Source organism: Bos javanicus, chromosome 11, assembly GCF_032452875.1.
Source record: "Bos javanicus breed banteng chromosome 11, ARS-OSU_banteng_1.0, whole genome shotgun sequence".
Lineage (NCBI taxonomy): Eukaryota > Metazoa > Chordata > Mammalia > Artiodactyla > Bovidae > Bos > Bos javanicus.
In genome coordinates, this window is record NC_083878.1 from 67,758,992 (window position 1) to 67,786,102 (window position 27,111).

The following is a 27,111-nucleotide window of genomic DNA, read 5'->3' on the forward strand; positions in this document are numbered from 1 at the left end:
ACATATTATATATTGGGCTGGTACTAGCTATGGTTTCAGGCATCCACTGCAGGTCTTAGAACGTATCCCCCACAGATAAGGTGAGACTACTGTATGTCTCCTGATGTGATGTAACCCGAAGAACAAAGAACTATCATCCTGAAGCAAATATTGAGAGGCCTCAAGAAATTACCAGTTTACACAGGCGGTGGTGGGACATATTAAACAGCACCATGGGGCTGCTATCCACCAAATTCAGGATGTGGGAAATTCCACAGTACAAATGACCCAGGTTCTTAAAAAAAAAGGGGGGGGAGGGGAGCTAAAGGAGGAAAAAAAAGAAGAGAAAGGCACCTATAGATAAAAGGGGACATAAAAATGTATGATTAAAAAACGTGAAAAAATATACAAACCAATTTAAATTAAGACACATCAGAAAGAATTAAACACTACTGGATGATAAGAAATAGCTGTTTTTTTGGCTCAGTTTGAGAACAGTGTCATGTCAGGAAAAAAGAATCAAAATTGAGCCCTGAAAAACCAGCTCTCTTGCTGAGGGTCCTCAACAAGGTGCAGAATTCCCCATGGCCTGAGAAGAAGAGGGGGAGAGGTGCGAGTGATTCAGCGAGGGCTCCACTATATCAGGCTTCAGTGTCTACCTGTGTGTGACAACGGTTTGTCATGGCTCTGTCTTTCCAGGGCTTCTCAAGGAAGACCCCTGTGCCTAGTGGACCTTGTCACAGATCAAAGTGAGGGTCAGATTTACCACCTTACCTGTGGAGCCTGGGCCTGCTGTTGTGGCTGCTGGTAGAACGTGCCCGCTGGCTGCTGTGCGGGCGGCGCTGTCTGCTGCTGCTGCTGCTGCTTGAGGAAGAGTTGCTGCTGGTGCTGGGGCGTGGCCTGGGCCTGGGTGGGCAGAGCCTGGGCCGGTGCGGAAGGCGGCTGCTGTGAGGTGGGCGGAGCCTGAGGCTGCTTGGGCTGAGACTGTGGTAGGGGTTGACTGGGTGGGGGCTGGGTTTTTGGTTGAGGAACACTGGCTAAAAGACCAGGCTGATTGCTGGATCCTGCAAAGAGAATAAACTCCATATAAGGGCTCAAAACTTTGAAACTCTTGCCAAAGCAATAAAGAAGGGGTGATCCGTGGAGAGATAAATCCCATGACCCATGGGCTCCTCACTGTTCTTGCACCTGCAAGTCTCTTCCTTCTTGCCAAACAATGTGCCTCATATTTTTCAAAACACGGTTCATTAACAGGGTTCAAGACCTGTCTCCAGAAAGTCCTCCCTATTCGCCGTCCCATTTAGTTAATCACCCCTTTAGTCAGCACCCTGAAAATCTACATATTCAACTGGCCTTTGATGCGACCATACATAAACACAATCTTTGTCAGCCTGCTGCAGCACAAAAGCATTCTTTGCTGGTTTACATGTATGTTTCACAACCCCAGTCTGCATGTCTGATTGTTAGTAAAGCAGCTTCCTGGAGAGTGATAGCTGTGTTCAGTTACTTATAATTTGGATCAATCCTCTTCACAAAAATAAACTCAGTCAGCTCATCAGAAACAGAATGTCAAAACATGAAGAGGTGAGAGATACCTCAAGAGACACAGCATTAAAGAAATAATTCGTCCGTGTCAAAAAAAAGTTTTGTTTTTTTTTTAAAATATGAAGTACATGAAATAGAGAGGCAGGTATGGGATGAATGGACCACGGGCTTCCCAGGTGGTGCTAGTAGTAAAGAACCCACCTGCCAATGCAGGAGATGTAAGATGGCTCAATCCCATAAAATCAGGGCCAAGACTAGAAAAAGTAGAGATAACAGGCTTCAGTGGCCTTGGAGATCCACTGGAGAACTCAGTGACAGCCTTCCCTTTTGCTGGTCACTTAATGTACAATTTCAATGGCAGCTCACCTCTTGTTCCTCAAGGAAAACCTTTATTCCTTTTTAAAAAAAAAAATTCTTTTTTGATGTGAACTATTTTTAAAGTCTTTATTGAATTTGTTATAATATTATTACTGTTTTATGTTTTGGATTTTTGGCTGCAAGGCATATGGAATCTTAGCCCCCTGGCCAAGAATCAAACTTGTAGGCACTCCCTACATTGGAAGGTGAAGTCTTAACCAGTGGACCACCAGGAAAGTCCCAAAGTGTAAAAGTGAAAAGTGTTAGTTGATCAGTCGTGTCCAACTCTTTGCGATCCCATGGACTATAGCCCTTGGGGGTCCTCTGTCCATTGAATTCTTCAGGCATGAATACTGGAGTGGGTAGCCATTCCCTTCTCCAGGGGATCGTCCCAACTCAGGGATCAAACCCAGGTCTCCCATATTGCAGGCAGATTATTTACAGTCTAAGCCACCAGGGAAGTCCCAAGGAAAACCATTATTCTTTATGTGCCTCTAGATTTCATTCCAGGAAAAACCAGGTTTCCCAAGGCTTCTCTGTCCAGGATAACAGAGAGGTGTTCCACGTTTCAAACAGTCTTGTCACTGACCTACGGCCTGAGGCGGGGGCTGAACTGTGGCCCTCTTCCGAGGGGTCAGGGCTGGTTGGATGGGGAGGATTCCTGGGTTGGGCTGAGTCTGCCCAGCTTTAGGCCTCTGGCGGGGTGCAATTGACGTCTCTGTAGTGGGAATGGGATCTGTCAGTCTAGAAAAAGAAAAGGAGGGGAAAAAAAGAAGATTCCAGTTAAAGTATGGGAAAATGGAGAAGGGGTAGACAGAGTATATAATGGATAAGCTTTCATCTCCACATTTACCGAAACCACCCAGATTCACTTAATTGACATTTCCCAAAGGATATTTCACAGGATGTTATATTACTATGTGTTATGGAAAAAAAAAAGTGGGCAAATAAGTTTTAACATATTGATCAAAATACACCAAGCAGATTTCTGACTAGCAGAACATTTATGTGTGAATGTGCATAGAAAACCTCAAAGAGACCATTATATAGAATGCAGTGTTTCTCAAAGCTTTTTTGATCTTGGGACCATCTTGCCTAATATATTAGTTAACCAGAAGTTCCTAGAATATACTTTGGTGATGATGCAAAAAGGGGTTTAAAGTAGGTGGTTTTCAGATGCAGAGGGACTCAAAATTGATTAGCACTAGCTGTCAAAATGGTCTCTTGATAATAAAAAGCATCAACTGAGTTAATCCAATAAGGCAACTAAAAGGAACAAGTAAGTAACTCAAGACACAGGATGTGGGGAGTCTGACAGGAGCTCCATTTCTTTCAGTACACATATTGCCTTTTTTCATAGTAACAACAATTTTTAGCTGGGCATAGGGTCACCCATAGTAAAAATCTCATTGCCCAGTCTCACATGTAATCAGGTATGGCCATGCATCTAAGTTCTGTTTATATCCCTAATGGGATATATACAGATTGTTATGGAGCAGTTTCTGGAAACTTTAAGAAACTCCATGCATGCTCTTTGTCTTTCTTCTTTGGCTATTCCTTGATCCTACTGCTTGGAAGAGGGATGGCCACAACTGCCATATCAGTCCATGAGGGCATGGCCACAACCACAAGGATGGTAGAGTGATGAGCTTAAAGCAGCCTGGGTACCTGACGGCTTTGTCTAACAGAACTCTGTACCAGCCCTGGACTACTTTGAGAAAGAGAGAAAAAAAATCTACCTTATATAAGCCACTGTCATTTGCACTTTCTGGAACTCACTGCCAGACCTAATCCAAGTAAGTACAGAGTGTGGTCAGCTTGCTCTCTGTAATAGTGCTGCCACTCAGGTGGTAGCTTCCTTTGATTCTGAGCAGTTCAGGCAGCTGGCTGCTACCTAACTCAGGTCACAGCGACTGTTCTTTGCAAATACACTTCTGGGAGTTACAGCCGAGATGAAGGCCAAAATAAACAAGCTTCGTGAATATTTCGAAAATATGTCTGGCACAGTCTCCATAAAATTCAAAATAGGAAGTCAGGCAGAGCTGGTTCTTCCTCATGACATACCTCCAAGACAGGTCCATTCCAGACCCTGAGGCTTTTCACTAGCTTCTTGCTTTCATGCTGGGGGCGGGGCGGGGTGGGGGAAGAACTGGTAATACAAAAGCTACCACACTGGGGGAGGCTATGATCTGGAGAAGGAATCAGGGAGGAAAACGGGATAGATGTTGGGGAAGAGGAGAAAGGGGTATGAAAGATCAAGTTCAGGGTGAGGGAGGTAAACAGGCTTCTGTAGAAAACCAAATGCCAAGAACTTCTGTATTGGTCTTCTAAGGGCAATATTTTTTACAATCAATGGAATTTGGAGTCAGAGAAAACTCTACTTCAACTCTCATGCTTGTGCACAGCCGCCAACTCTTTGCAACCCACCAGGCTCCTCTGACAACGGGACTTTTTTTTTTCCAGGCAAGAATGCTGGAATGGGTTGCTACCTCCTTCTCCAGGGGATCTTCCTGACCCAGGGACCGAACCTGTGTCTCCGAGCTCCCCACTAACTAACTGCGACAACAGGCGTGGCATCGAACCTCTTGGCCTGGGGTCCCTTATGTATACAGTGGTGTGTGTGTGCTAAGTTACTTCAGTTGTGTCGGACTCTTTGAGACCCCATGGACTGAAGCTTGCCAGGTCCCTCTCTCCAGCGGCTACTCCAGGCAAGAATACTGGGCTGCCATTTCCTCCTCCAGGCATACAGTGGTGAAAATAATGCCTACATTATGAGGCAGATGTGAACACCAAATGTATCAACAACTGTAAAACCATTCCAGAAACTGAAGAGTGCTCAAAATGTCAATTTGCATGGATCTCAATATGTTGTACGAAGATACAGTCTTGAAGACAGGAGATCTGGCTCTATACTGCCTTGTGTGATCCTGGGCAAACCACTGCGTGTGTGGAGGAGAAAGAGTGAGGATGCTGGAGCTGTGGGTCTTTCACTAACCACATACTGACTGACGACCTGGGCAACTGACGTATACGTCTCACTTTCCATATCTTCACTTGTAAAGTGAGACCAGCAACAACCTCACAGGTTTGTCTGAAGGGCTGAAGGTCACTTGACATATGTAAAGTACCCAGTATGGTATCTGGTGTATATGATGCCTCCATGAATAGGGCTACTTTAAAAATAAAGTTTGAAAGAAAAACCCACCTCTTAGCACTAGGGAGTGAATATGATCATGGAAATGAAATCATAGCATATTATATATTGGACAATGTAGACCCAAATCTCTTGGCTCTAAGATTTGCATATTCTTTCAGCATTACTGAGGTCATACAAAACAATAGTTTGGGCATCATGGAGTTTACAAAAGTTTGACAGTCACAGGTAGATTCGATGTTCATGTCTGCCTCATGATGTAGGTATCATGTTCTCCATTTTACACAACAGAGTACCACTCAAATGTCAGCGGGTGATAGAATTCTTACAAATGATTATGCTTTAGTGGGAACGGATCTCTGTGTAGCCTCTGTACATACCATACCTGAGCCGAGTACAAGATTACCATAAGACCAAAATCAGCCCCAAAAGCAACTCCCAAAAGTGAACATGGCAGACTCACTTAAGATATAAACAAGCTGCAAACAAACATCATGGAAGCAGTTAGCTAAGTTTGTTAAAAACCAGTCTTATTATTTTACTACTACCTCTGGAATAGCCCCAGGCATTTTATAAATGTTCAAGAATTTTTTAAAACATAGAAGTTTAAAAGATACTATTCTATTAAAATTCACACATCTCCACCTAGGGTGCTTTGTTTGTTTTTATATCATTTTATTCATTTTTGGCTGTGCTGGGTCTTCGCTGCTGCTTGGGCTTTCTCTAGTTGCAGCGAGCGAGGGCTATTCTTCATAGCGGAGCGCGGGCTTCTCACTGCACTGGCTTCTCTTGTTGCGGTTCATGGGCTCTAGGGCATGTGGGTTTCAGTAGTTGAGGCTCGCGGGCCCAAGAGCACAGGCTCAGGAGTTGTGGGTGCATGGCCTTAGTTGCTGCAAGGCATGTGGGATCTTCCTGGACCAGGGATCGAACCCATGTCTCCTGCTGATTCTTTACCACTGAGCCACCAGGGAAGTCCCAATAGGGTGCTTTGTTGATACAGTCTGTGCTAAGGTGCCTTGCCATGGGAGTATGGTAGGAAAGTGGGATACAAACATTTTTCCAGACCACCATGAGAACCTACCATTCGGAAGGCATGGCAGCCATTAGGATGTGCCTTGCAGACCTTCGACTACAAGGGTGTAAAAGACCAAGAACCGAAACTGAAATCCACTAGTGCTCCTGAAATCCACTGCACTGTGTGCTCTGAGGCCACGCTTCCCAGAGGCTGCTCTCAGCCTTCATGTCCTAGCCACAGGGTTATTAAGCCAGGCCCATTCCTACAAGACAGGATTCCCTGATGATGCACCTTCCTTACATTGTATGGCAGGCAGTCCACGTCACTTCGAACCAATCTTCAACTCCCCATCTCTGGGTCACTCCCTCACTGTTGGGAGGCTCTCTGATGGCTCTCCCAGCGTCCTTGGCACCCTCTCTATTTTCTCTCACAGGGGCATTTCCCCTAATAAAATCTTAGCTTCTTAACTCTTCCCTTGGCCAGCTTCTTAGAATATGGATTAGTTAAGATCCACAGGCTTTTTTGCTCTTCACAACTCAAATGCTTTTGACCTGTCCTTGCCCAATGTGGCTACAGCCACAGAAAGTAAGAATTCCTGGAGATTAAGGTGGTGGACCAGGCTATGCAAAGGCCAGGACATGAGTTTAGGACAGACTTGTACTAGCAATGTTTAAGATCTGCTGTTGCCCTGTTCTGAATTATCTGCACCTATTCCCATGCAAAGGGAACAGCCACAGGGCTCTTGATTCTCTTTCAGATGTAGATCACTGTATTTTATTGTATTCCAACTGGCAGTCCCAAAGAACAGTTTCTGCCTGGGGGAGACAGAGCTTCCTTTCCTGTTCTGTGCAGCCTCTGCCCTGGCAGTGGAAGAATCAAGAAACACTAGGCGCCCTCCCCTACTACTGGAGCAACAAGCAGTAGGATACTTGCTCACTCAGGCATTTCTTACCTGGCCTTTGGCTGGGTCTTCTTTGCAGCTGCCTCACTGGCTTTCACTGGTTCAGGGAGCTTTGTAGGAATGGGAGAGTTCTAGAGAATTGAAAGAAAATTTTAAAAGGATATCACAGACTTTTTAAAAAAATTGAGATGTAACTGACATACACTCAATTAGCTTCAGGTATACAATAGCATTGATTTGATGTTTGCAAATATCACAAAATAATCACCACAATCTTTGTCTAGTTAATATCTATCATGTGGTTATAAATTTTTTTTTTCTGGTGATGAGAACTTTTAAGATTTACTCTCTTGGCAACCTTCAAATGCAATACAGTATTATTAAGTAAGTATAGTCACCATGCTACACATTACATCCCCAGGACTTACTTATTTTATACCTGGAAGTCTGTCCCTTTTGACTCCCTTCTATTTTGGCCCACTTCCAAAACTTACTTTTTAAAAACAAGTTACCAATCTGAATGCTTGCAATTCTAATCCACGTTATTTAACATCATGAGTGAGAAAGTGAGACAGCAAAAGATATCATATCGTGTTAGGTTAGTGCTCAGTATCCCGTTTTAATCTGAGAAACCTGAACTATGGAAAACTGGTCATGAAAGTAGCTTTTAGGAGGCGCCTCCATTTCATTCAAGCTTTCGGGTGTGGGGGAGGGTGATTCTGCTAGGAAATTTCTCCTCATTTCTCTCCCACCTCACAAACATTCTTCTCCCAAGGGAAAGAGTAGCTTACTTGACTGATAAGACTGGAAGAGAAAAGGGAGCTAGCCTGGCCACCCTCCCCTCCCCTCCTTTATGAAAGAACATGTCCCTCAGGAATAAGGGACACTGCTCAGTCATGCAGAGCTAATGGTAGGGATGCTGACTGGTCAAGCCACACTCTCTGACTCAGTTTTATTCGTAATGAAACCAATATGCTGAGCTCCATCTGAATGATTCCCACGTCTGATTCCAAATGTGGCAGTGAAGGACAAGTGTTATTTATTAGCAGCTTCAAACCCTAGTAGTGACATCAGAAGTTCACCACTGGAGAAACTGGCAAGACAATTTCCAAGCAGAAATTACTTATTACCGTGTCTATTAGTAAAATACTCAACAAAGTTGGATCATACTATGACATGAGAAATATACCAAGTCTGTCAAAAGCATGCCTGCAAGCACTGTACTCAGAAAACTGAGTGTAGAGTTTAGGATGACTACGAGCAGAAAACCTTCTGATGGCTGCAAAGTGTGTGGGGAGGGTAGAAGAAAAGCGTGTGGGGTACAGACTGGTCAGCAACAGAAGCAACATCGGGAAAGCTCCACTACAACGAAGGAGCAAAGGGACAACAGGCTCACGTTCCACCAAGCGCAGGGGCGAGTCCAGGGCCTCGCCTTTGGAAAGCAGCCTGCCTAACCCCCTCTAGGTAAATACATGGGCCAGTGACTCTCAGGGAAGTATGACTGCTGACAGGGTAAGGCTGGTCAATCTTCACCCAAAGTGTTCAACTCAATTCCTAGGGTGCTTGGGTGTACGTGTGCTTAGATGTATGTATGTGTAATTGCCTCAGTTTTATAATTAAATTCTATGGGAAAGCTGGATTCTATTTAAAGCAACTGCTTCATAGTTAGCTTTGTTTGAATGCCCCTTACTAGAGAAAGCAAGGAACACTTACATTCATTTTAAACAGCTGACTATTACCCCAGGAACACTAAAGGACAATTCAATCATGTTTACTTCCCCTAAAAAGTACCTCTCACATACCTGTACATTTGGAATTGGGCATTCTTTCTTGAGTAGTTTAAATGAGAAGTAGGAAACCTGGTAAATATCCGGCCTTTTGTCAGGGTCTGGTTCCAACATGTACCCTAAGATAAACAGACATGAATTTGTTTAATGATACCCGAAGAGTTATTACATTAGCTAAGAGGCATAATTTCTCTATTACCAAAATTCTGTTGTTTTAAAATTACTTCTCAGAAAAGTCAGAGAGTGCAATTAGCCCTCTTCCTCCCCTCTCAGAAAGGGAAGCTCTGACTTTCCTAAAATTTTAAATATCCACAAGAAAATAATGCTTTTGAATTGTAACAAAAATACTTTAAGTTCAAGTTCTGTGCACTGCACAACAGGGACTCAAGTTCTCAATGTGGAAGTTAACACATTCATCTTCTGGTTCCTAGGAAATTCTGGCCTCCTTCTTTCATACTGTCAGCTAAACAAATGATTGTTCTTGATAATTATAACCTAAACTCAAATTTCAAGAGTGTACTTATCATTCTTTTGTTGGAGGTATTAGCTGGTTTCCCATCTAAAAGAAATTGCAAGATAACAATACATCTCTACTTTTATCGTGATCTATAGATCATGTGTCTGTCTCCGGTCTTTTAAACTTCTGCCCTTTCTGACGCTAGAAAAATCCCCGGGGGAAAAAAAAATATTGAGAAGACACACACACACACACACACACATACATACAAACAGTAATGTGAGGCAATGTATTGCTTAAGTAATCAAATGAATGGTTTGGACACTAAGTTGAGAAAAGACTGATGAGGCTGCATCCTGGTGAAGGGCTTTGCAGAAGAGGCAGGAGCTGAGCTAGTCCTTGAAGGCAGGAAAAAAATTTAGTGAGTCAAGGGAAACACAGAAACAAAGAATTCCAGGTAAGAAAACAGTCTGAGAAAAAATGGACTGGGAGAAAGGCAAGAGAACACTTTGTTGCAAGGAACAGATGAGCCAAGAGGACAGGACAGAGGTTTCCTCATCAGAGAATAAAGGGAAATAAGGTGGGGAGAACGAAGCCAGAATACGCGGGACCATTGACAAGCACGAGGTTTAACTGAATAGGGACATGATAGGGTGGCATTTTATAAGATTAATCTAATAGTGAAGAGTCCCTTGGACTGCAAGGAGATCCAACCAGTCCATTCTGAAGGAGATCAGCCCTGGGATTTCTTTGGAAGGAATGATGCTAAAGCTGAAACTCCAGTACTTTGGCCACCTCATGCGAAGAGTTGACTCATTGGAAAAGACTCTGATGCTGGAAGGGATGGGGGGCAGGAGGAGAAGGGGACGACAGAGGATGAGATGGCTGGATGGCATCACTGACTCGATGGACGTGAGTCTGAGTGAACTCCAGGAGTTGGTGAGGGACAGGGAGGCCTGGCGTGCTGCGATTCATGGGGTCACAAAGAGTCAGACACGACTGAGCGACTGATCTGATCTGATCTGATCTGAGGGTGTGCTGGACAGACGGAAGGAGGGGAGAGGCTGGCCAGTTTACCAGTACATGCATGAGCTGACAAGGTTGGAATGTATTATGGTGGCAGTGATGAGAACAGAGAGAATGTCATGAAAACAGGAGAAACTTCAGAGAAAGCATCAATGCTACCACTTAGGAAATGACTGACTCCCTTTTATTCTTGCTGGCCAGATCCAAAGAAAACGTCACATTTCAGTCATCTAGGCTTGGATGGTGACACCCCTGACAGAAACTGAAAAGCGGGGGAACCTTGTGTTGGAAGTGAAAGGGTATGCGGGGGGGAATGATGGAAATGTATGAGTGAGGGTGACAACGGGCTCTTCCAATAGTTTGTAAAGTGAAATAGATCAGAGTGTAGGAAAGATGTCATATTATACACATTCATAGAGTTGTTTTTCCTAATACAAATTTGTTGCACAAAAGTAAAAAAAAAAATTTATCAAAAAATACTACCATTCTAGCAACAAATTTGGCCGTTTTTTTGCATATTTCTTTCCAAGCTCATTTATAAAGCTGCCATTTTAGCACAGATATAATGCTTTACCCCCGAAAGCAACCCAACAACCATTAAATACCATACTCCGTTTCTTCAAATATTGCCCCTACTTTTGTATTAATAAACAGAAGAGATTAATTGATAAAACTAGTATAACGGAACAGGTGGTCACTTAGAAGCTAAAACTATCTTAACTTGGGTACAATACCTATCCTTTTTGAGGTACTGTTTCCTTGTTTGTAAAATAGGGATAATAATATTTACTATATACGGTTTTAAGAATTAAATGAGGTACAAGTAGGCCTTCCACAAATGTCAGATGCTCCACTCACACTGGCTTCATCTGTTTTCTCCAGTGCATCCCCATTTAGGATTTACAGTCTGTGATTGTTAAATGTAGATACTGAACGTCTTGACCAAAGTAAAAATATAATAAAAATTTGTTACTTCAGCATTCCAGTACAAGGGTTTGAGTAAAGCTTACTTACTCTGCCATCTGATTAATGAACATTAGTTCATATGCTTACTATGAAGGTACAAAAGAGTGAGGAATCTTAAAATCTTTTAAAACATTTAAATGCCTCTTATCGAAATCCAGTGATGAACCTAAATGAGAGAAAAAACTAGTTCCACTGAGGTATAGTCTCAATTATGAATTCACTTCAGCCAATGCATTGCCATCATTTTAATTTGAGTTGCTTCCAGTTTTGCAAAGACAAATTTCTTATCACTTGATCTGAGTCAGCTGGACTCCTTTGGTACCGGAGCTTTCACACAGACTGCAAGAGAACAGAGCAATGCTCTGCAATGCTCAAAGCCCAGTAAGGATTTCTGCTTGGGTGGCCGGCCCAGGTGGGAAACCAAGCGGCAAAAAGACTCACAACTCTAACTCAACACCGTTACATGATCTTTGAGCAACCAATCATTATCAATTGATTTCTTTATTTTTCCATCCAACTTATCACTCATGGAATCTAACCCCTTTATCTTCCATTCCATTTCTAGAGATCAGAAGTAAAAATGTGAAACCAGAACCTTAAAATACTTACTAATTAGGCAGTGCATGTCTTGGGAATATCGAGAGTTATCAGGAATTGTGAAGTTTCCATCACAAATTGCCACTTGACTCTCCCCAAATGGCAAAGTGAAGTAACATAATTTATACAACAAACATCCGAGAGCCTGAAAAAATAAGAGAAGCAGAGTGCTATTAGAGGTTTATTTACCATAACTGAAAATGGGATTACTGAGAGATACTGGCACCATCCACATTTACTAGCCGATCTAAACACTAGGCATTATTAACCTATTTGAAACTTGAATTTAGAACCCAATATCACTATTTACCTGCCATTATTTCTACCATCATTACCCAATTGTGCTTCAAAAGAGAACAAGTATTCAGCTGGTTCTGCCCTTAAGAACTAGTAACACATGTGAAGACCACCTAAGTAATGGGCAGGTGACCCGAATAACTTTCCCAGAGGTCTGAAGTCATTGTCTTCGACAGGCTTCAAGAAGCAGTGGCTGATCACCTCGAGGCAAGAATAACCCTGAGGGGTAAGTAGACAGGGATGCGGTACAGTGGCTTCTCTGGCTAAGGCACTGTCTGGATTAGGCTGGGGAGTTTACAGCCAAGACTACTGACATCTGAGATGCAGATAGCTTTGTTGACACCTACCCAAATGTCTGCCTTCGTCGTGATGACCTTGCCACTGTACAGGTTGACCATCTCTGGTGCGCGATAGGACAGCGTTGTGTACCTACAATCAAGAGATTCATTTTTTTGTTAAATATGTCAATGCTATAATTAAAAACCAGGGGTAGCAGAATTACTTTTTAAAGAATATATGTATCAGTACAGTCAAGTTCCCTGGGAGCACTCAGGAGAAGAGAGGACGGGACGTTAGTGCTGGTGGGATGAAGAGCTGTCTTTGGCACACACCACACCCTTGAAGTGCCATCCTCTCACTCTAAGAGCAGGTGGACGCAGACACTAAGGCTTTAAATAAACCCTAAAAGCAACTTTCCATGGGTCCTTAAATAACAAAATTGTCTCCTATAAATCCTTATTGTCTGACACTATATTTGGCTGGTTTGTTTTTTAAAATATACAGTAATCCCCTTAGATGCGGCTCGACACAGAGATGTGACGCTGGCTGGGACACTCAGGATAGAAAATGGGCCCTGGCTAGGCAGGAAGTGGGCCCGGAGCTGGATGGGTCTTTGCTGATGGAATAGGGCTGAGACAACAGCTTTTCTCTCTTCTCTGGCTCAAGAAAAGAGAAGTAGAAGTTCATCTTCAAAGTGAGAGTTAGTGTTACCAAGCCTGCAATTTGTGCTGCTTGAGCCTCTAGAGCCCAGAGGGCTCTGTGGCTTAGATGCCCACCAGGGCCTTGGACCAGAAGCCCTCCTGCCCCAGGCTGGGTTGCCAAGGGTGAAGCAGGAAAGGATCAGGATATGGGCGCACTCTACACTGCTGATTTTTAGCAGTAACAGTCAGCGCTGCTGCCTCTGAAAAATTTAACACTCTGGACAACAGGGGAAAACAGCCCAGGTTCTTACTGGAGTAACAAATCTAAACAAGCTGTTTCTCATGTAAGTCAGTGATTCAATGTCTGTAGAGACTTTAATAGCCCTACTCACCATTAATTCCACTAAATTGCAGGTTAGCTCCTTATGAGCAGGAAAAAAATATACAGCAATTTAGGGTTCAGTAAAAAGCACAACCGACTGACTGGTAATGTCACAGCTGCTGTGATCCCACTGAAAGACATCACAGTACTTCCATGGTGTGTGAACCTTTTTAAGGGCTCTGGGATAAAAATCAAAAGATCTATGTACCACAGGACCATTGATAAAGTGCTATAAAATTCCTTCGTTTTAGTCCACCGATCAATGATTGTGAATCCCCTCCCTATCCTCCACCTAAAAATCAAGCAACCCAACTGCTAATATGATGTTCTGAAATGAGGGACAACTGACTGGCACCACTGTCTTTTCACCATGACCCTCTCAATCATAAGCTGAAAGTAAAACTGTTGATCTGATAAGGATAAAACTCCGAGAAAGGAGGAAAAGCTTACTTCTTAATCTCATCTTCTACTGCATTGACTCCTTCTGTTTGTGGATTCTGGAATTTGTTGGTAGCACTTCCAAAGTCACACAGGACATAGTGGCCTCGGTCATGCAAGAGAATATTCTCAACCTGAAAAACATTGTGCAACCGCCCATTCCAAGATATTGTTTAATACTGGTTTGAAAATTTGGTGTACATTACACATAAAGGTTTTATTTCTGATAATCTCATCAACATGCATAGGAAAGTTATTCTCCTCCAAGTATATCAACAGGGGTCATTCCAAGTGAAATAAAAAGAGATGCACAGTAACAGAGGAAAATGAGAGTGGGGAGCGGAGTGCTGAAGAGGAAATTCCACAGTGGGAAAGCCAAGAGTTCCATTTTTCTGGATTTCTAGCCACACTTCTCACCTCTGCAGAAACAGCCCTCCTACAGTACTTTCAAGACCGTATCTTTTCTCCTGCCTTTTTTTCAGTCTAGAATGCTTCCGATGATCACCAGCTCCTTACCCAGCTATCAAAATCCCATTCATCTTTCAAAAGTGAAAGGGAAACTGTTAGTTGCTCAGTCATGTTCGACTCTTTGCAACCCCAAGGACTAAAAACCCGCCAAGCTTCTCTGTCCATGGGATTCTCCAGGCAAGAATATGGGAGTTGGTAGCAATCCCCTTCTCCAGGGGATCTTCCCAACCCAAGGATTGAACCTGGGTCTCCCACACTGCAGACAGACTGTTTACTGTCTGAACCACTCTAGTTCAAATGCCACTTCTTCCTTGAAGCCGTCCTCAGAAAAATGTCACCCTTTCCCTACATTCCTTCAGTACTTGGTTCTTCCTGATATCAGTGATTTCACTTAGACCTTCTAAACATACATATCAATTTGTTTACCATGGTAGGTAAGGATTTTCTGAATTAATAAATATTTGCTATATTTTAGTTATTTCTCAAAGTGATTAAAGGCCTGTGGGCAAATGCACAGTTCTCCTGTGAAAGTACCATCCTTCTATTTTTGTAGATGTATTCTCTGGGCAGTGAGTTAGGAGTTCTGGGTAGGAGGGAGCTTCCAAAGACCAGAACCTAGAGAAATTCTTGGTGTCAAAGGATTCTGCCAAAGATATAACAATTCCAAAACATGGGCACTACCGTACTCAAGATGCATTAATTTTTGGCAGAGGTGAATTGAGCTGACTGGTGTTCTGGAGGACAGACCTGGCTATGTGTGGGCAGTAAAATGGTAGCCAAAAAATCTTGTTAGGTCAATAAGTCCGTGGCCTCCATTGTCTTTTGTCTTCAGCCTTCCAAAGACTGATCACCTTTGGAAAACAAAGGTAAGAGTAGACTAGAAGCTCCTTAAGGACAAGCACAGATATTTGTCATCTTCTCTACCAATGCCTAACATGATGCTTGGAATAGAAAACGTTTGTTGAATGGAATAAAGTGAAAAAGAGAAATACATATGACACACTGTGTGTGTGTGTGTGTGTGTGAGAGAGAGAGAGAGAGAGAGAAAGAGAGAGAGAGAAGCTGTCGGAAATAAGACAGGAGCCACCAAATACCCAGGCCCCGACTACTAGTGGTTCTTTTAAAAATATCTTCCCAACTATGATGTCTCCTGTTTCTATACTTTAATTTTTCTAGGATTATAGATTATAAAAATTATAGTCTGCATTTTATAAATATAATACCTAAAGTCTTTAAAAACTGACTCTACAGTTTATTATTCCTTATTCCAACTGAGTGTCACTCACGATATATTATTGTGAGAGGCTCTGCCACTGTTGCTGTTGATTCGTGCTCCTCAGAATTCGTCTGTGGGAAGCCTTAAGAGGCCTGAGTTTAGGTCTATTATTCTTCCAGGAATAACCTACTTATGCACCTGGGGCACTAATAACCTACAATCACTTCACAAAATTGTAGGCACTACAGTTTTGACCTTGGGGTTTTAGCCCTTCAGGCAGTGTGAACTATGACCATAAACTTGGGCGGACATGCTGTTGTGGTTAAGAATTCTTAGGAGAGACTTGTTCCCCAAAGACAAGACTGAATCAGGCAAATATTTCTACCATCTACAGCTTTTTATAATGCTCATCAGTTTAATCTATTTACACAAAGTGAAACAGTCAAGCTATCCTGAACGCATACTCACTTCAGGAATCTAAAGTAACTCCAACAAGGCAACACTAATATTTCCAGTGGAATTTAGAGGTTTTAAAAAGAATAGCTACTATTTACTGACTGACTGTCTCATCGCTTTACATGGATTATCTCATTCAATCCTTACAGTAACAATATAACAATAATCCCCGTTATACAGACAGAGAAAGTGAGGCTCACAGTGATTAAGCAAGGAAGTGCACCTAGGCAATCCAACTCTAGAGAAGGACAGGTAATTGCCTTTCTGCCAGGGCAGGGGGCAGAATAATTACCCAAAGCCCCCCATTCCCACCCTCCTACCTGGTAGGGATGACTACACTCACCCAGTGTCCTGGCTACAAGCGTAAGGACAGGGGTTTCTTAATTCTTTAAGCTCAGAAATGCCCCTATAATAGGAATCCAGTCAATGAGGAACCAAATGTCCAAACAATAGTCAGGCTGATTTGCTCAATGTCTCCTAAGCATTTCCTACAATGACTAGTTTGTCTTTTTATTCAACTGCTCCCTCTCTGCTAGTCAACTCCTAGCCATTCTTCAAGGCCTTGCTCAAGTCATAACTCCTCAGGAAAACATTCCCTGGCCACCCTACAAAAATCTACAGAACTTGCTACGGCTAGAAAGGATTGACAAAGTGAGACCTGGCCAAACCAAGCAATGCCCATAGGTTACCTGGCCTCTTGTCTATGGCTGTTGTTTTGCTCCAACAGCAGAGTCAAGCAGTTGAGACAGAGCCTATACAGCTGACAAGCCTCAAATATTTATTCTTTGGCCCTTTGAAGAGAAATTGCCACCTCTGGTCTTTACACACATAAGGGACCTCTAACTCCTTTATTCACTGTCTGTCAGCAACAACCCTCCTTGTTGGCCTCTGCCACCCTACAGGGATCAAGTGAAACCATGTTTCTCCCATTGGATATGAGTAGTCCCTTCCCAAATCAGATGCTATACTTCTAATCCTAGAATATACAATCTAGAAAATTGAAAAGCCAACTCATATCAAAACACAAACAAGGTCATTCTAGGGACCAAAATCTCTGTTGGGAAAGGGAAGAAAACTGAGTAGGCAAGGGACAGAATAAAGATGATGCACAATGAGGCTTTGTTTTTGTTTTCTACCCAGACCTTAAAAACTTGGTTTGTATTTCTGGTTAGTTTGACTGATAGAACTCAGGAATTATGCTACATTTAACCTGGTCCCCACCCTGCCTTCCTCCTTCCCACAAAGATACCACTGTACAGAACTATATTCATAGGAAAACCAGAAGAAATTAACGGTGTGTTCAAAAACAGACAAGAGAACCAGAGATATCAATGGAGTGAAAGCCTGAGAAATATCAAAGAACTATCGATGCAGATGAGAAAAGTAATCCCTGCTTTGGCCACCGTGAAATTCTGCGGGGAGGATCAGGTGAGATTACGGAGGTGAAATCGCCTGGCAGCAGCCACAGCTCCACCCCCTCGCCATCTGTCCCTGTGACCTGTGACACTAGTTAGTGACAACCTCCAAGCTCAGGCGGCTGCTGCCCTCCATCAGCAACAGCACCGTCACTAACAAAACACTTAGCACAGAGCACAATGTGTGGCAACCACACTGGACTTGGGGTTCAGAAGACCACGGGGACTATTTTAGATGTTTGGCCTTGAATAAACCTTTAAACCTCTTTGGGCAGGTTTCTTATCTGTAAAGTAAAGCTGGTAATAATTCTATTATTGTTCTTATGAAACAAGGAAGAGAATGACCATGAAAGCACACTGCAAGTCTCCCTGGACACATGTAAGATCATTCCTTTATTAGAGAAATACATTTGAACTCCTACTACTGCCTATTATGTGCCAAGTACTTTTCTAAGTTCCACAAATAAGGCTGTGACTGGAGCTTAGGGTCCAGCTGATGATTTAAAAAAAAAAAAAGTGTATTTGCCTGGTACTGATAAACATTGTGGGGAAAAAAACCCCAGCAGGTTAAATATATGTCAGTTAAGACGGATGCCACTGTAAACAGCACATTCAGGAAAGGTCACTCTGGTGAGGGGAGCCACCATGAACAATCTGGGGGATGAGCATTCTCATTAGAGACCGGCCAGCAGGAAGGCACGGTGGTGAGAGCACCTGTAGGGAGACTGAAGGAGACCGAAGCAGAGACAGGCCTCTGTGGCTGGGGCAGCACAGTCCTAGGGATTGGAAACTAAAGACGTGGGACCGGACACACTATGGGCTAGCACTCTCAAGAATGACGAGACGAGATAATGCTGGGCCTTGGAGAAAGGGCAAGACGCAGGTTAAGTGGAACCAAGAACAGGAAGGCATGGGGGGGTGAGAGTAATAAAATGGTGTCAGCAACTAGTAGCACTTAACATGTGGGGCCCAACCCTGCCCCACGTACTTCCTGACATTCTTCCAAGGCCTCACTGTCCCACTTGATACGTGGGAGAACGGAGTGCAGGCAGAGGTCACAAGGCTGTGGGGGCAAGATTTGGGCTCAGGCTGCCACACCGCCGGGACTGCACCCTCCCCGGCTGCACTGATGTGCAGAAAGGAGACGATGAGGGCAGGTACGACTCTGCAAGTGTGAGATGACCAGGGCCGAGAGGGATTCAATGAGGAAGGTCGATAACCAATTGGAGGTTCATACACCAGCTTCCGGAAGCTTCAGAGAACCTGCGTGGTGACTTTGTTTTTGGCCAGGTCCTTTAGGAAGTCAGGTGAATGCTGGTTACCTTCGCTCACAACCTCCCATCTAGAAGCTTGTTGAGCGTTCAAGCTACTGACCTTATTCCGCAATCAGCCTGAGAGGATTATTAAAGCTGTCACTCCCGAACTCTGCTCAGAGCTTCAGCTAAAATGTCTAGAAAGCCACCTCCTTCTGACCTCTTCATCTTGATATTATCCCAAACAAAACAGCATCCAGGCATTCAGCCACAGAGTTTATTACCACTAGAAATTGTGGAGCACTAGGTGAATGCAGGTTTTCCAACCTGTGATTCAAAAATAGGACAAGAATCTTCATGCTACTGTACTTCATGAGATCCAAAACCTCTTTTCTGACAGATGAGGAGACATTCATGACTTTTTCAACCTAGAATGTACTTACTAAGTCTTATTCCTTTTATCCCCCTTCTTAAATGCTTGGGCAAACGGCATGGTAAAATATAGCAAAAACCAAACAAACAGAAAACACACTGAGGGTCAAAAGCCTTGGCCTTTGTTCTGGTTTGATCAATGAGTTTGCTGTGCAGGTCACAGCCTTTCTGAGCAGAGGATTCCCTGTTGGTAAAAGGAAAGCGCTGACTTACGTGACCTTCCCAGGAACATAATTCTATTATTTGCAATGAAGACCTCTGTCAGTCCTCAGAGAGACAATTTTTAAAAAGGGAGGAAATAATGAAAATGTAAAATAATGTATTTGAGGAGAAACATTCAGTAAAGACTAGAACTTCTGTTTTGGTTATTTTTCAGAACATATGCTGCTTAAGGACAGGGACTGCTGTCAGCTTATTTCCTCTCCGGAATTTGAAAGAAAGACCAAAAAAAAAAAAGAAAGAAAGAAAAGACCACACACGTGGTGGGCAGGGCAAGAGGGGCCTTCTGAGTTCCCCACAGGTGGCACTGGCTCAGCACCCTCGTCCACAGCTGGCCTGGTCTGTGCTCCTTCCTGTGTCCCACGGACTTATTCCCAAGGGCGCCTCCTTATCATGTGGTAACTCGGGTCACACAGAAACAAGAGAGACCAGCCACGGGCACGTTCTCTGACCAAGAGGAGAACAAAGAATTTCTTGGCTCTGGCCACCGCTAGGACCTTGCTGGCTGGTACCAGCCATGATAGGGAGCGCAGAGAGGCCGAGGCCTTGTGACGCAATGACAGAGCCAGGGCAGCAGGAGGTCCAGGGGACTTCTCACTCCCGCCTAGCAAGCTGGCACTGCAGCAGGCAGATGTGACTGCCCGCCAAGCACATAGCAGTAGAAATCAACAGAATCTAATAGGCCAGCAAAAGCGTCCAGATGGCACCTAGATTTGGGGAGTTTGGGAAAGCATTAAAAAAAAAAAACACAAAAAGACAGGTAGGAGTCAATGACTAAAATCAACAGCAACAGGACTCCTCTAGACCAATCACAGGGGCCCCTGTGTACGTTTTGTTTCCAAGGTCAAGGAGAAGAGGAAACAAAGTCTCCCAAACCACAAGTGGCAAACCAGTGGCATACCCAGTAGTCTTCAGTACTGACTGAACACAATTACTGTGCTCCTAGACTGGAGTGACGGGTGACAGAGGGGCAAGGGCCAGGGCCTAAGGCAGGCTGGGAAGACAGTGAAGCAGCCACTCACTCATGGCCCGGCCTCACCCTCAGAGCCCAGTGTGCTCCCAGGTCCTCTGCTCAGACATCTCACAGGCTGCTCAGAGCAGTCAGGAAAGAGTCTGGGCTCTGGCTGCTTGAGACCAACCACCTACTGTGTCCCCAGGTAAGATGCTGAACTCTGCCTCAGGTTCCCGTCATGGGCAATCTTCTCCGCCACCTCACAGCAGCACCACGGGGCACTAGTATGCTGGCCACACAGAAATTGGGCAGGTGCTATTTATGGGTGTGAAGTGATGATCATTTAGGCCTTGTTTAGTCCAATAAATGTTGGAAAAGTGACAATGAAGGAAGACTTTGTTTAAAACGTACGAGTAGCACTCTCTAAAACAAGGCTCTGTAGCCCCCTTGGCCTCTTCCCTGCTCTCACCTCCCTGGGTGTCTGCTCAGAATTTTCTGAGCCAAGGATGTGCCTGCGCACTGATGCGCATGTTCTCCTTTAGCCCCACCCAGGCCCTAACAAGGCTGGTGCTGTTGTCTCTGCTGCACAGACAAGGAAGCTGAGGCTCTGAGGCCAAGTGATGGGAGGAACAACCCAGGAGCCTGAGGGTCTAGGAGAACACGAGGTCAGGGAAAAGTCACAAAGGAGTCAAAGACTACAGGGAGGAGAGCAAGACGGGGATGGAAACAGGAGGAGAACAAGTCGGAGATGGAAACACGTCCTGTGCATCTGGAAATATGAAGGATGCTTATTACCCACAGAGCTTACAACTCGGTTGGTACCAGTTACATGGCTACAGAACCAGAGTTCTCATATGAAATCGAACCCCATCTGATGTGGAGGGGTGGAATGGGACTCTGGAGGGACCCAAGCTCATACAGGTCACAGAAGTAGTGTTGATACAGCCAGGCCATACTTCTCCAACCCTTTTCTTGGCCCCTCATAAACTGTTCTTCAAGATAAGTGGCAGGGACAAAGATCAGGTCCTAAAATGTTGGTACTCCTGCTACTGCTAAGTCGTTTCAGTCGTGTCCGACTCTGTGTGACCCCATAGACGGCTGCCCACTAGGCTCCCCCATCCCTGGGATTCTCCAGGCAAGAATACTGGAGTGGGTTGCCATTTCCTTCTCCAATGCATGAAAGTGAAAACTGAAAGTGAAGTCGCTCAGTCATGTCCGACTCTTACCAACCCCATGGACTGCAGCCTACGAGGCTTCTCCGTCCATGGGATTTTCCAGGCAAGAGTACTGGAGTGGGGTGCCATTGCCTTCTCCGAAAATATTGGTACCATTGCTTATTTTGAAATATACACTAACAGGCCCAAGAATTTCACTCAATGTTAAAACAACTAGGAAAAAAGTGTCATCACCTGAAACTAACACAACACTGTAAATCAAGTGTATTTAAAAAAAAAGGAGTGTCATTACATTCTTAGAGAAGTGGCCTACAGTCACTCTGGCCTGCTTTGTAACTAGCCAGGTACCAGGCCCTTACCCACCTCCTCATCTTCAAACACCTTCTTGTTCCCTCCCCTCGGCAGTCCTTAGGCCCTGCTCTCTGCCTGAAATACTCTTCAGCCTCTCTGTGACCACCCATATCCCACCAGTCTTTCAAAATTCAACATTTCCAGAATATCCCAATCACCACTGCCAGATCTCATTATCTGACCACATACTAAGAGACTTTGTATTTCACTTCTTTAAGTTTCAGTTCCAAATATTTCACTTATATGCTCTCACCAATACTTTTACATTATGAGCGTAGGGACCATGTTGTATCTGCACTGTCCTCACAGAATTATGTTTTGTATGATGTGAGGCTCACAATATTCACGGACGTATACTCGTTCTGTCAGAAAAGGGGCTGACTGTGAGCTGAGGTGCACCGGAGAAGGCTGTCTTAGGCATTTGGAGACTTTGCACTCAACAGGACAGAAAAATAAAATAGGGCAAAATCATGAGCTAGTGTGAAGAAACTGGAACCTTGTAAGTTGCTGGCAGGATGTAAAATAGTGCAGTTCCTTTGGAAAATAGGCTGGCAGTTCCTCAAAAAGTTAGAGTATCCATTGCTACTGCTAAGTCACTTCAGTCGTGTCCGACTCTACTCGACCCCATAGACGGAAGCCCACCAGGCTTCCCCGTCCCTGGGATTCTCCAGACAAGAACACTGGAGTGGGTTGCCATTTCCTTCTCCAATGCATGAAAGTGAAAAGTGAAAGTGAAGTCGCTCAGTCGTGTCCGACCCTCAGCAACCCCATGGACTGCAGCCTTCCAGGCTCCTCCATCCATGGGATTTTCCGGGCAAGAATACTGGAGTGGGGTGCCATTGCCTTCTCTGAGAGTATCCATATGACCCAGCAATTCCTCTCCAAGGTGTGTACCCAAGAGAACTGAAACTATGCGCTCACGTGAAACCTAGTACATGAATGTTCACAACAGCCTGAGTCACAACAGCTACAGCAGAAACAACTCAGATGTCCACTAACTGAGGAATTAACAAAATGTGATATGTCCGCACAATGGGATGTTGTCACAAGAAGAAGGCAGTACTGACATACGCTACAACATACATGAACCTGGAAAACACTGCTTGTGAAAGAGGTCACATACCATACAAGCCCATTTAGGTGAAATGTCTGGAATAAGCAACAGAAAGTAGACTGGTGGTTGGCAGGGCTAAGGGAAGAATAAGAAGTGACCCCTAATGGGTACAGGCTTTTGGGGGTGGTGGTGATGAAACTTTTGATGAAGCTTTTGTGGGTGGTGGTGAGGGGAGATGAAATTTTCTGGAATTAGACAACGGTAATGGTTGCACACCCTTGTAAATATACTAAAACCCACCAACATGTACATTCTAAAGGAGTAAATTTTATGGTATGTGAATTATACCTTAATTAAACTAAAAACCATCCTCATAACAGAAAAGCTAGTATGCTATTGTGATCCTCAAACTTTGAAATATACAAAAACCAACTGGGGTGCCTAAGATAAAAACTCCCAGGCTTCCCTGGTACCATCACAAACACTGTGGCCCGGAAGATTCAGTGGGGACCTAGCAGCCCGCATTTAACAAGCATGGGAGGGGATGATGATGTAAATGTTAGCCATGAAGCATGTTTCAGGAAACATAAGTATAATCAAAAGAAATTGCAATTTAGAATCAGAAGAGCTGGATTCAAATTCTGGTACTCCTCCTTCCCAGTTATACGACCTTAGTTAAGTCACATAACCTCTCTGCTCCTAAGTTTCACTGACCATAAAATGTTAACAGGACAGTCTCTCACCCAAGAGACAGTGCGCATGCAGTGTCAGAGTACACGGCACACAGTCAGTGCTCCAAAGATGCTAGTGAACCCTGACCAGGTGCCAATTCCATTCAACAAACGTCATCAAGTGATACAGTCTGAAAGGTCCAGTGCAAGGGAACAGTAATTCAGTTCAGTCACTCAGTCATGTCCGACTCTTTGCGACCCCATGAATTGCAGCACGCCAGGCCTCCCTGTCCATCACCAACTCCTGGAGTTCACCCAAACTCACGTGCATCGAGTTGGTGATGCCATCCAGCCATCTCATCCTCTGGCGTCCCCTTCTCCTCCTGCCCCCAATCCCTCCCAGCATCAGAGTCTTTTCTTAGCAGGACAAAATTTTTAAATTATCAATTAATGGATTTTACAAAATATAAAATAGACTTTAAAGACTAGGCACTGCTGTTTACAAACTTTAAATTAGCATATTACTACTCTTCATGACTCTAAAACAGTGAATTTTGGAGTTTATTAGGAAAAATAACAAAGATGTGTTCAGGCATATGGCAATTATAAAGAACTTCTGAAAGCTACTTAATAATAAAATTGATACTATATTGAACTGTATGAGCATGCATGCTAAGCTGCTTCACTTGGGTCTGACTCTTTGTCACCCTATGGACCGTAGCCCCTCAGGCTCCTCTGTCCATGGGATTCTCTAGGCAAGAGTACTGAAGTGGGTTGCCATGTCCTCCTCCAGGGATCATCCCTCCACCCAGGGACCCAACTTGCATCTCTTATGTCTCCTGCATTGGCAGGCAGGTTCTTTACCACTAGTACCACTTGGGAAGCTCTATTATACTGTACTGTTCTGCTATTTTTTTCTCTGTGCTTTCTCTCCCCAAGCAGAATGTCAACTCATAATTTGGTACCAAGCCTGACACTTTTCCCATACCCTCATAACATTTACCCCACTCCTGGAGCAGGTAGAAAATACTCTGTAAGAAAGCTTCAGGGTGATCTGTTACCTTCAGGTCACGGTGGATAATAGGAGTTTTGCACTGATGCAGGCGGGCGACAGCTTCACAGGTGTCACAAAATATCTGGAGTACTTCATTTTCTGTAAAACCTGTTTGCAGGCGCTGGTTCATTAGGTTGACCACTTGGCCTCCTGAAAGGGGTGCAGAGCAGAGGAAAGGTAATAAACATTCAGCCCCTTCACTTATTCAAGAGAATGAATGGCTGTCCACAGAGGAGCAATCTGGATTCGGCTAATTACTGGCTGAGCCAGGATTAAACCCCAGTATCTTGATTCCCAGCCTGCGACCTGTTTTCTACTGCTTCAAAACAGTTTCTTCATTTTATAAAGCAGCTCAGATGTGAGCTGCCCTCATTCTGTCTTCAAGATTAGCAGCAGAACTGACAACATGGTCCTGGCTCTGGTTGCCTGGTTATACTGTCCCTGTTGTGCATCAGATGGGGCCACAGGTTCAACTTGCTGTACCTTTTAGTAAGAATCAGATTGCACAATAGACCCCAGGAGGAGGAAGAAGACAGTTTGATAGCCTGTACTTTAGGAACAGCTTGGTCTCTCTGGCTTTACTGCCTGCTGCCTGGCCTGCAGAAATGCTACATCAACACTTAACCCCTAGGACTGAAAGACTGATGACCTCGCTTAGAAAATTACCCAGCTCCCTGGATTCTCCTACTACCTCATCTGTGAACATTTAACTGTCCAAAAAGGAATGGCCAGGAGGAAACAATGCGGTACTATTTTATAAAGTCAGGCTAACAGCTGTTACAGTAAAGGCTGGAATTATTGGTTAACATCATGTTTTTAGGATTAGCAACATATTTAATTTATGGACAGTGTCTTGAAAGGCAAGGACAATGTTAGTGGAACCAAGGGTGATTACAAAACTGGGCACCAAACAGTGAAAAAGCGACCCAAGAATGTAAGTGGCAGCTGCTAAGACCCAAAAAGCTGAACCTCCAAACAACAGCTGTATGAAATACAGTCAACTCTGAATACATTCATGCTCCAGCCTGGGTTTCCCAAGATAAATACTGCTCAAAATGCTAAGCTTTCAACTACTTAACTACTGTTAACAGCAGCATGATTTGAATGGAGCCTTATTGGCAATCCAAACTGGAGCAAGAAGAGGAGGGTCATTTCCATTAGACAAAAAGGATTCTTTCCCTCCCAATGCAAGGATGGTGGTGTGGGTGGAGAAGAGAACACACGAGTGAGGGAAGCTGAATTGTTTCTTTAGTCCATCTGGAATCGGGTCTTTATTATGTGCCTTCATCATTTGCTTTAAAGCATCACAAAGAACACATTCATTCTCATCCTCATACATCCACATTCACGTACAAGCACCAAACCTCCCAAAACCTAACAAAATTAGAGTTCTGTATTATCCACCAGTATTTGTGCCACTGATCTTTGACATTGTAAGACTAACCAAGAAGTCACAGGAGGCTCTGTCTCTCTCAGCCTCTTTGTCTTCCCATCCTTACAACCAGAACAACATACATTAGAGTACAGTTCCTGTTAACTGCAATGACCCCACCCCCTTGACAATCAAAGTCCTAGAGAAATGAAAGCGTACAATCTGGCTCATGTACTTACCCCTGCAGAAGTCCATCAGGATGAGAACTTCCCACACATCACCGCTACTCACACTATTGATACTGGAGTCAATGTAACCCACGATGTTCTTATGCCCCGACAGGTCCCTCTGTAAAGAGTTGAGAAATAAATGATTCGTTACAGACACCAATAGAGACAGAACGAGCCAGGTTTTTCCATTAGCACAGACAACTTAAATACACAGACCAACATTGACAGTGAGCAGAGGTCAGACTAAGAAACAGGGTCAAGAGAACATTTCCACTGGTCTCTGAGAGTCATGGCCATATCTTCAATAGCAATTCTACAATCCAACTAAACCATAATGCTCTCCTGAGTTCAGTTCAGTTGCTCAGTCTTGTCTGACTCTTTGAGACCCCAGGGACCTCAGCATGCCAGGCCTCCCTGTCCATCACCAACTCCCAGAGTTTACTCAAACTCATGTCCATTGAGTTGGTGATCCCATTCAGCCGTCTCATCTTCTGTCATCCTCTTCTCCTCCTGCCTTCAATCTTTCCCAGCATCAGGGTCTTTTCCAATGAGTCAGTTCTTCACATCACATAGCCAAAGTATTGGAGTTTCAGCTTCAGCATCAGTCCTTCCAATGAATATTCAGGACTGATTTCCTTTAGGATGGACTGGTTGGATCTCCTTGCAGTCCAAGGAACTCTCAAGAGTTTTCTCCAAAACCACAGTTCAAAAGCATCAATTCTTCAGTGCTCAGCTTTCTTTATGGTCCAACTCTCACATCCATACATGACTACTGGAAAAACAACAGCCTTGATTAGATGGACCTTCGTTGGCAAAGTAATGCCTCTGCTTTTAATATGCTGTCTAGGTTGGTCATAACTTTCCTTCCAAGGAGTAAGCGTCTTTTGATTTCATGGCTGCAGTCACCATCTGCAGTGATTTTGGAGCTCAACATTCTCTTGAACTAGATTCTAAAACCAAATGGTCACAGGC

The 27,111-nt window shown here is 44.0% G+C and overlaps 1 protein-coding gene across 20 annotated transcripts in view; it reads right to left on the reverse strand.

Moving 5' to 3' along the window:
• Nucleotides 1-27,111, reverse strand: part of AAK1 (AP2 associated kinase 1) — a 173,309-nt gene that overhangs the window by 54,427 nt on the left and 91,771 nt on the right. For all 20 annotated transcript variants that reach the window (XM_061432872.1, XM_061432868.1, XM_061432878.1 and 17 more), the window contains exons 4-12: nucleotides 26,149-26,257; nucleotides 24,545-24,687; nucleotides 13,834-13,955; nucleotides 12,429-12,510; nucleotides 11,797-11,929; nucleotides 8,754-8,857; nucleotides 7,003-7,082; nucleotides 2,471-2,625; nucleotides 754-1,043 (exon numbers count right to left, since the gene is read on the reverse strand). In XM_061432872.1, the coding sequence (XP_061288856.1) occupies nucleotides 754-1,043; nucleotides 2,471-2,625; nucleotides 7,003-7,082; nucleotides 8,754-8,857; nucleotides 11,797-11,929; nucleotides 12,429-12,510; nucleotides 13,834-13,955; nucleotides 24,545-24,687; nucleotides 26,149-26,257 (1,218 nt within the window). The remainder of the gene's footprint in view (nucleotides 1-753; nucleotides 1,044-2,470; nucleotides 2,626-7,002; nucleotides 7,083-8,753; nucleotides 8,858-11,796; nucleotides 11,930-12,428; nucleotides 12,511-13,833; nucleotides 13,956-24,544; nucleotides 24,688-26,148; nucleotides 26,258-27,111) is intronic.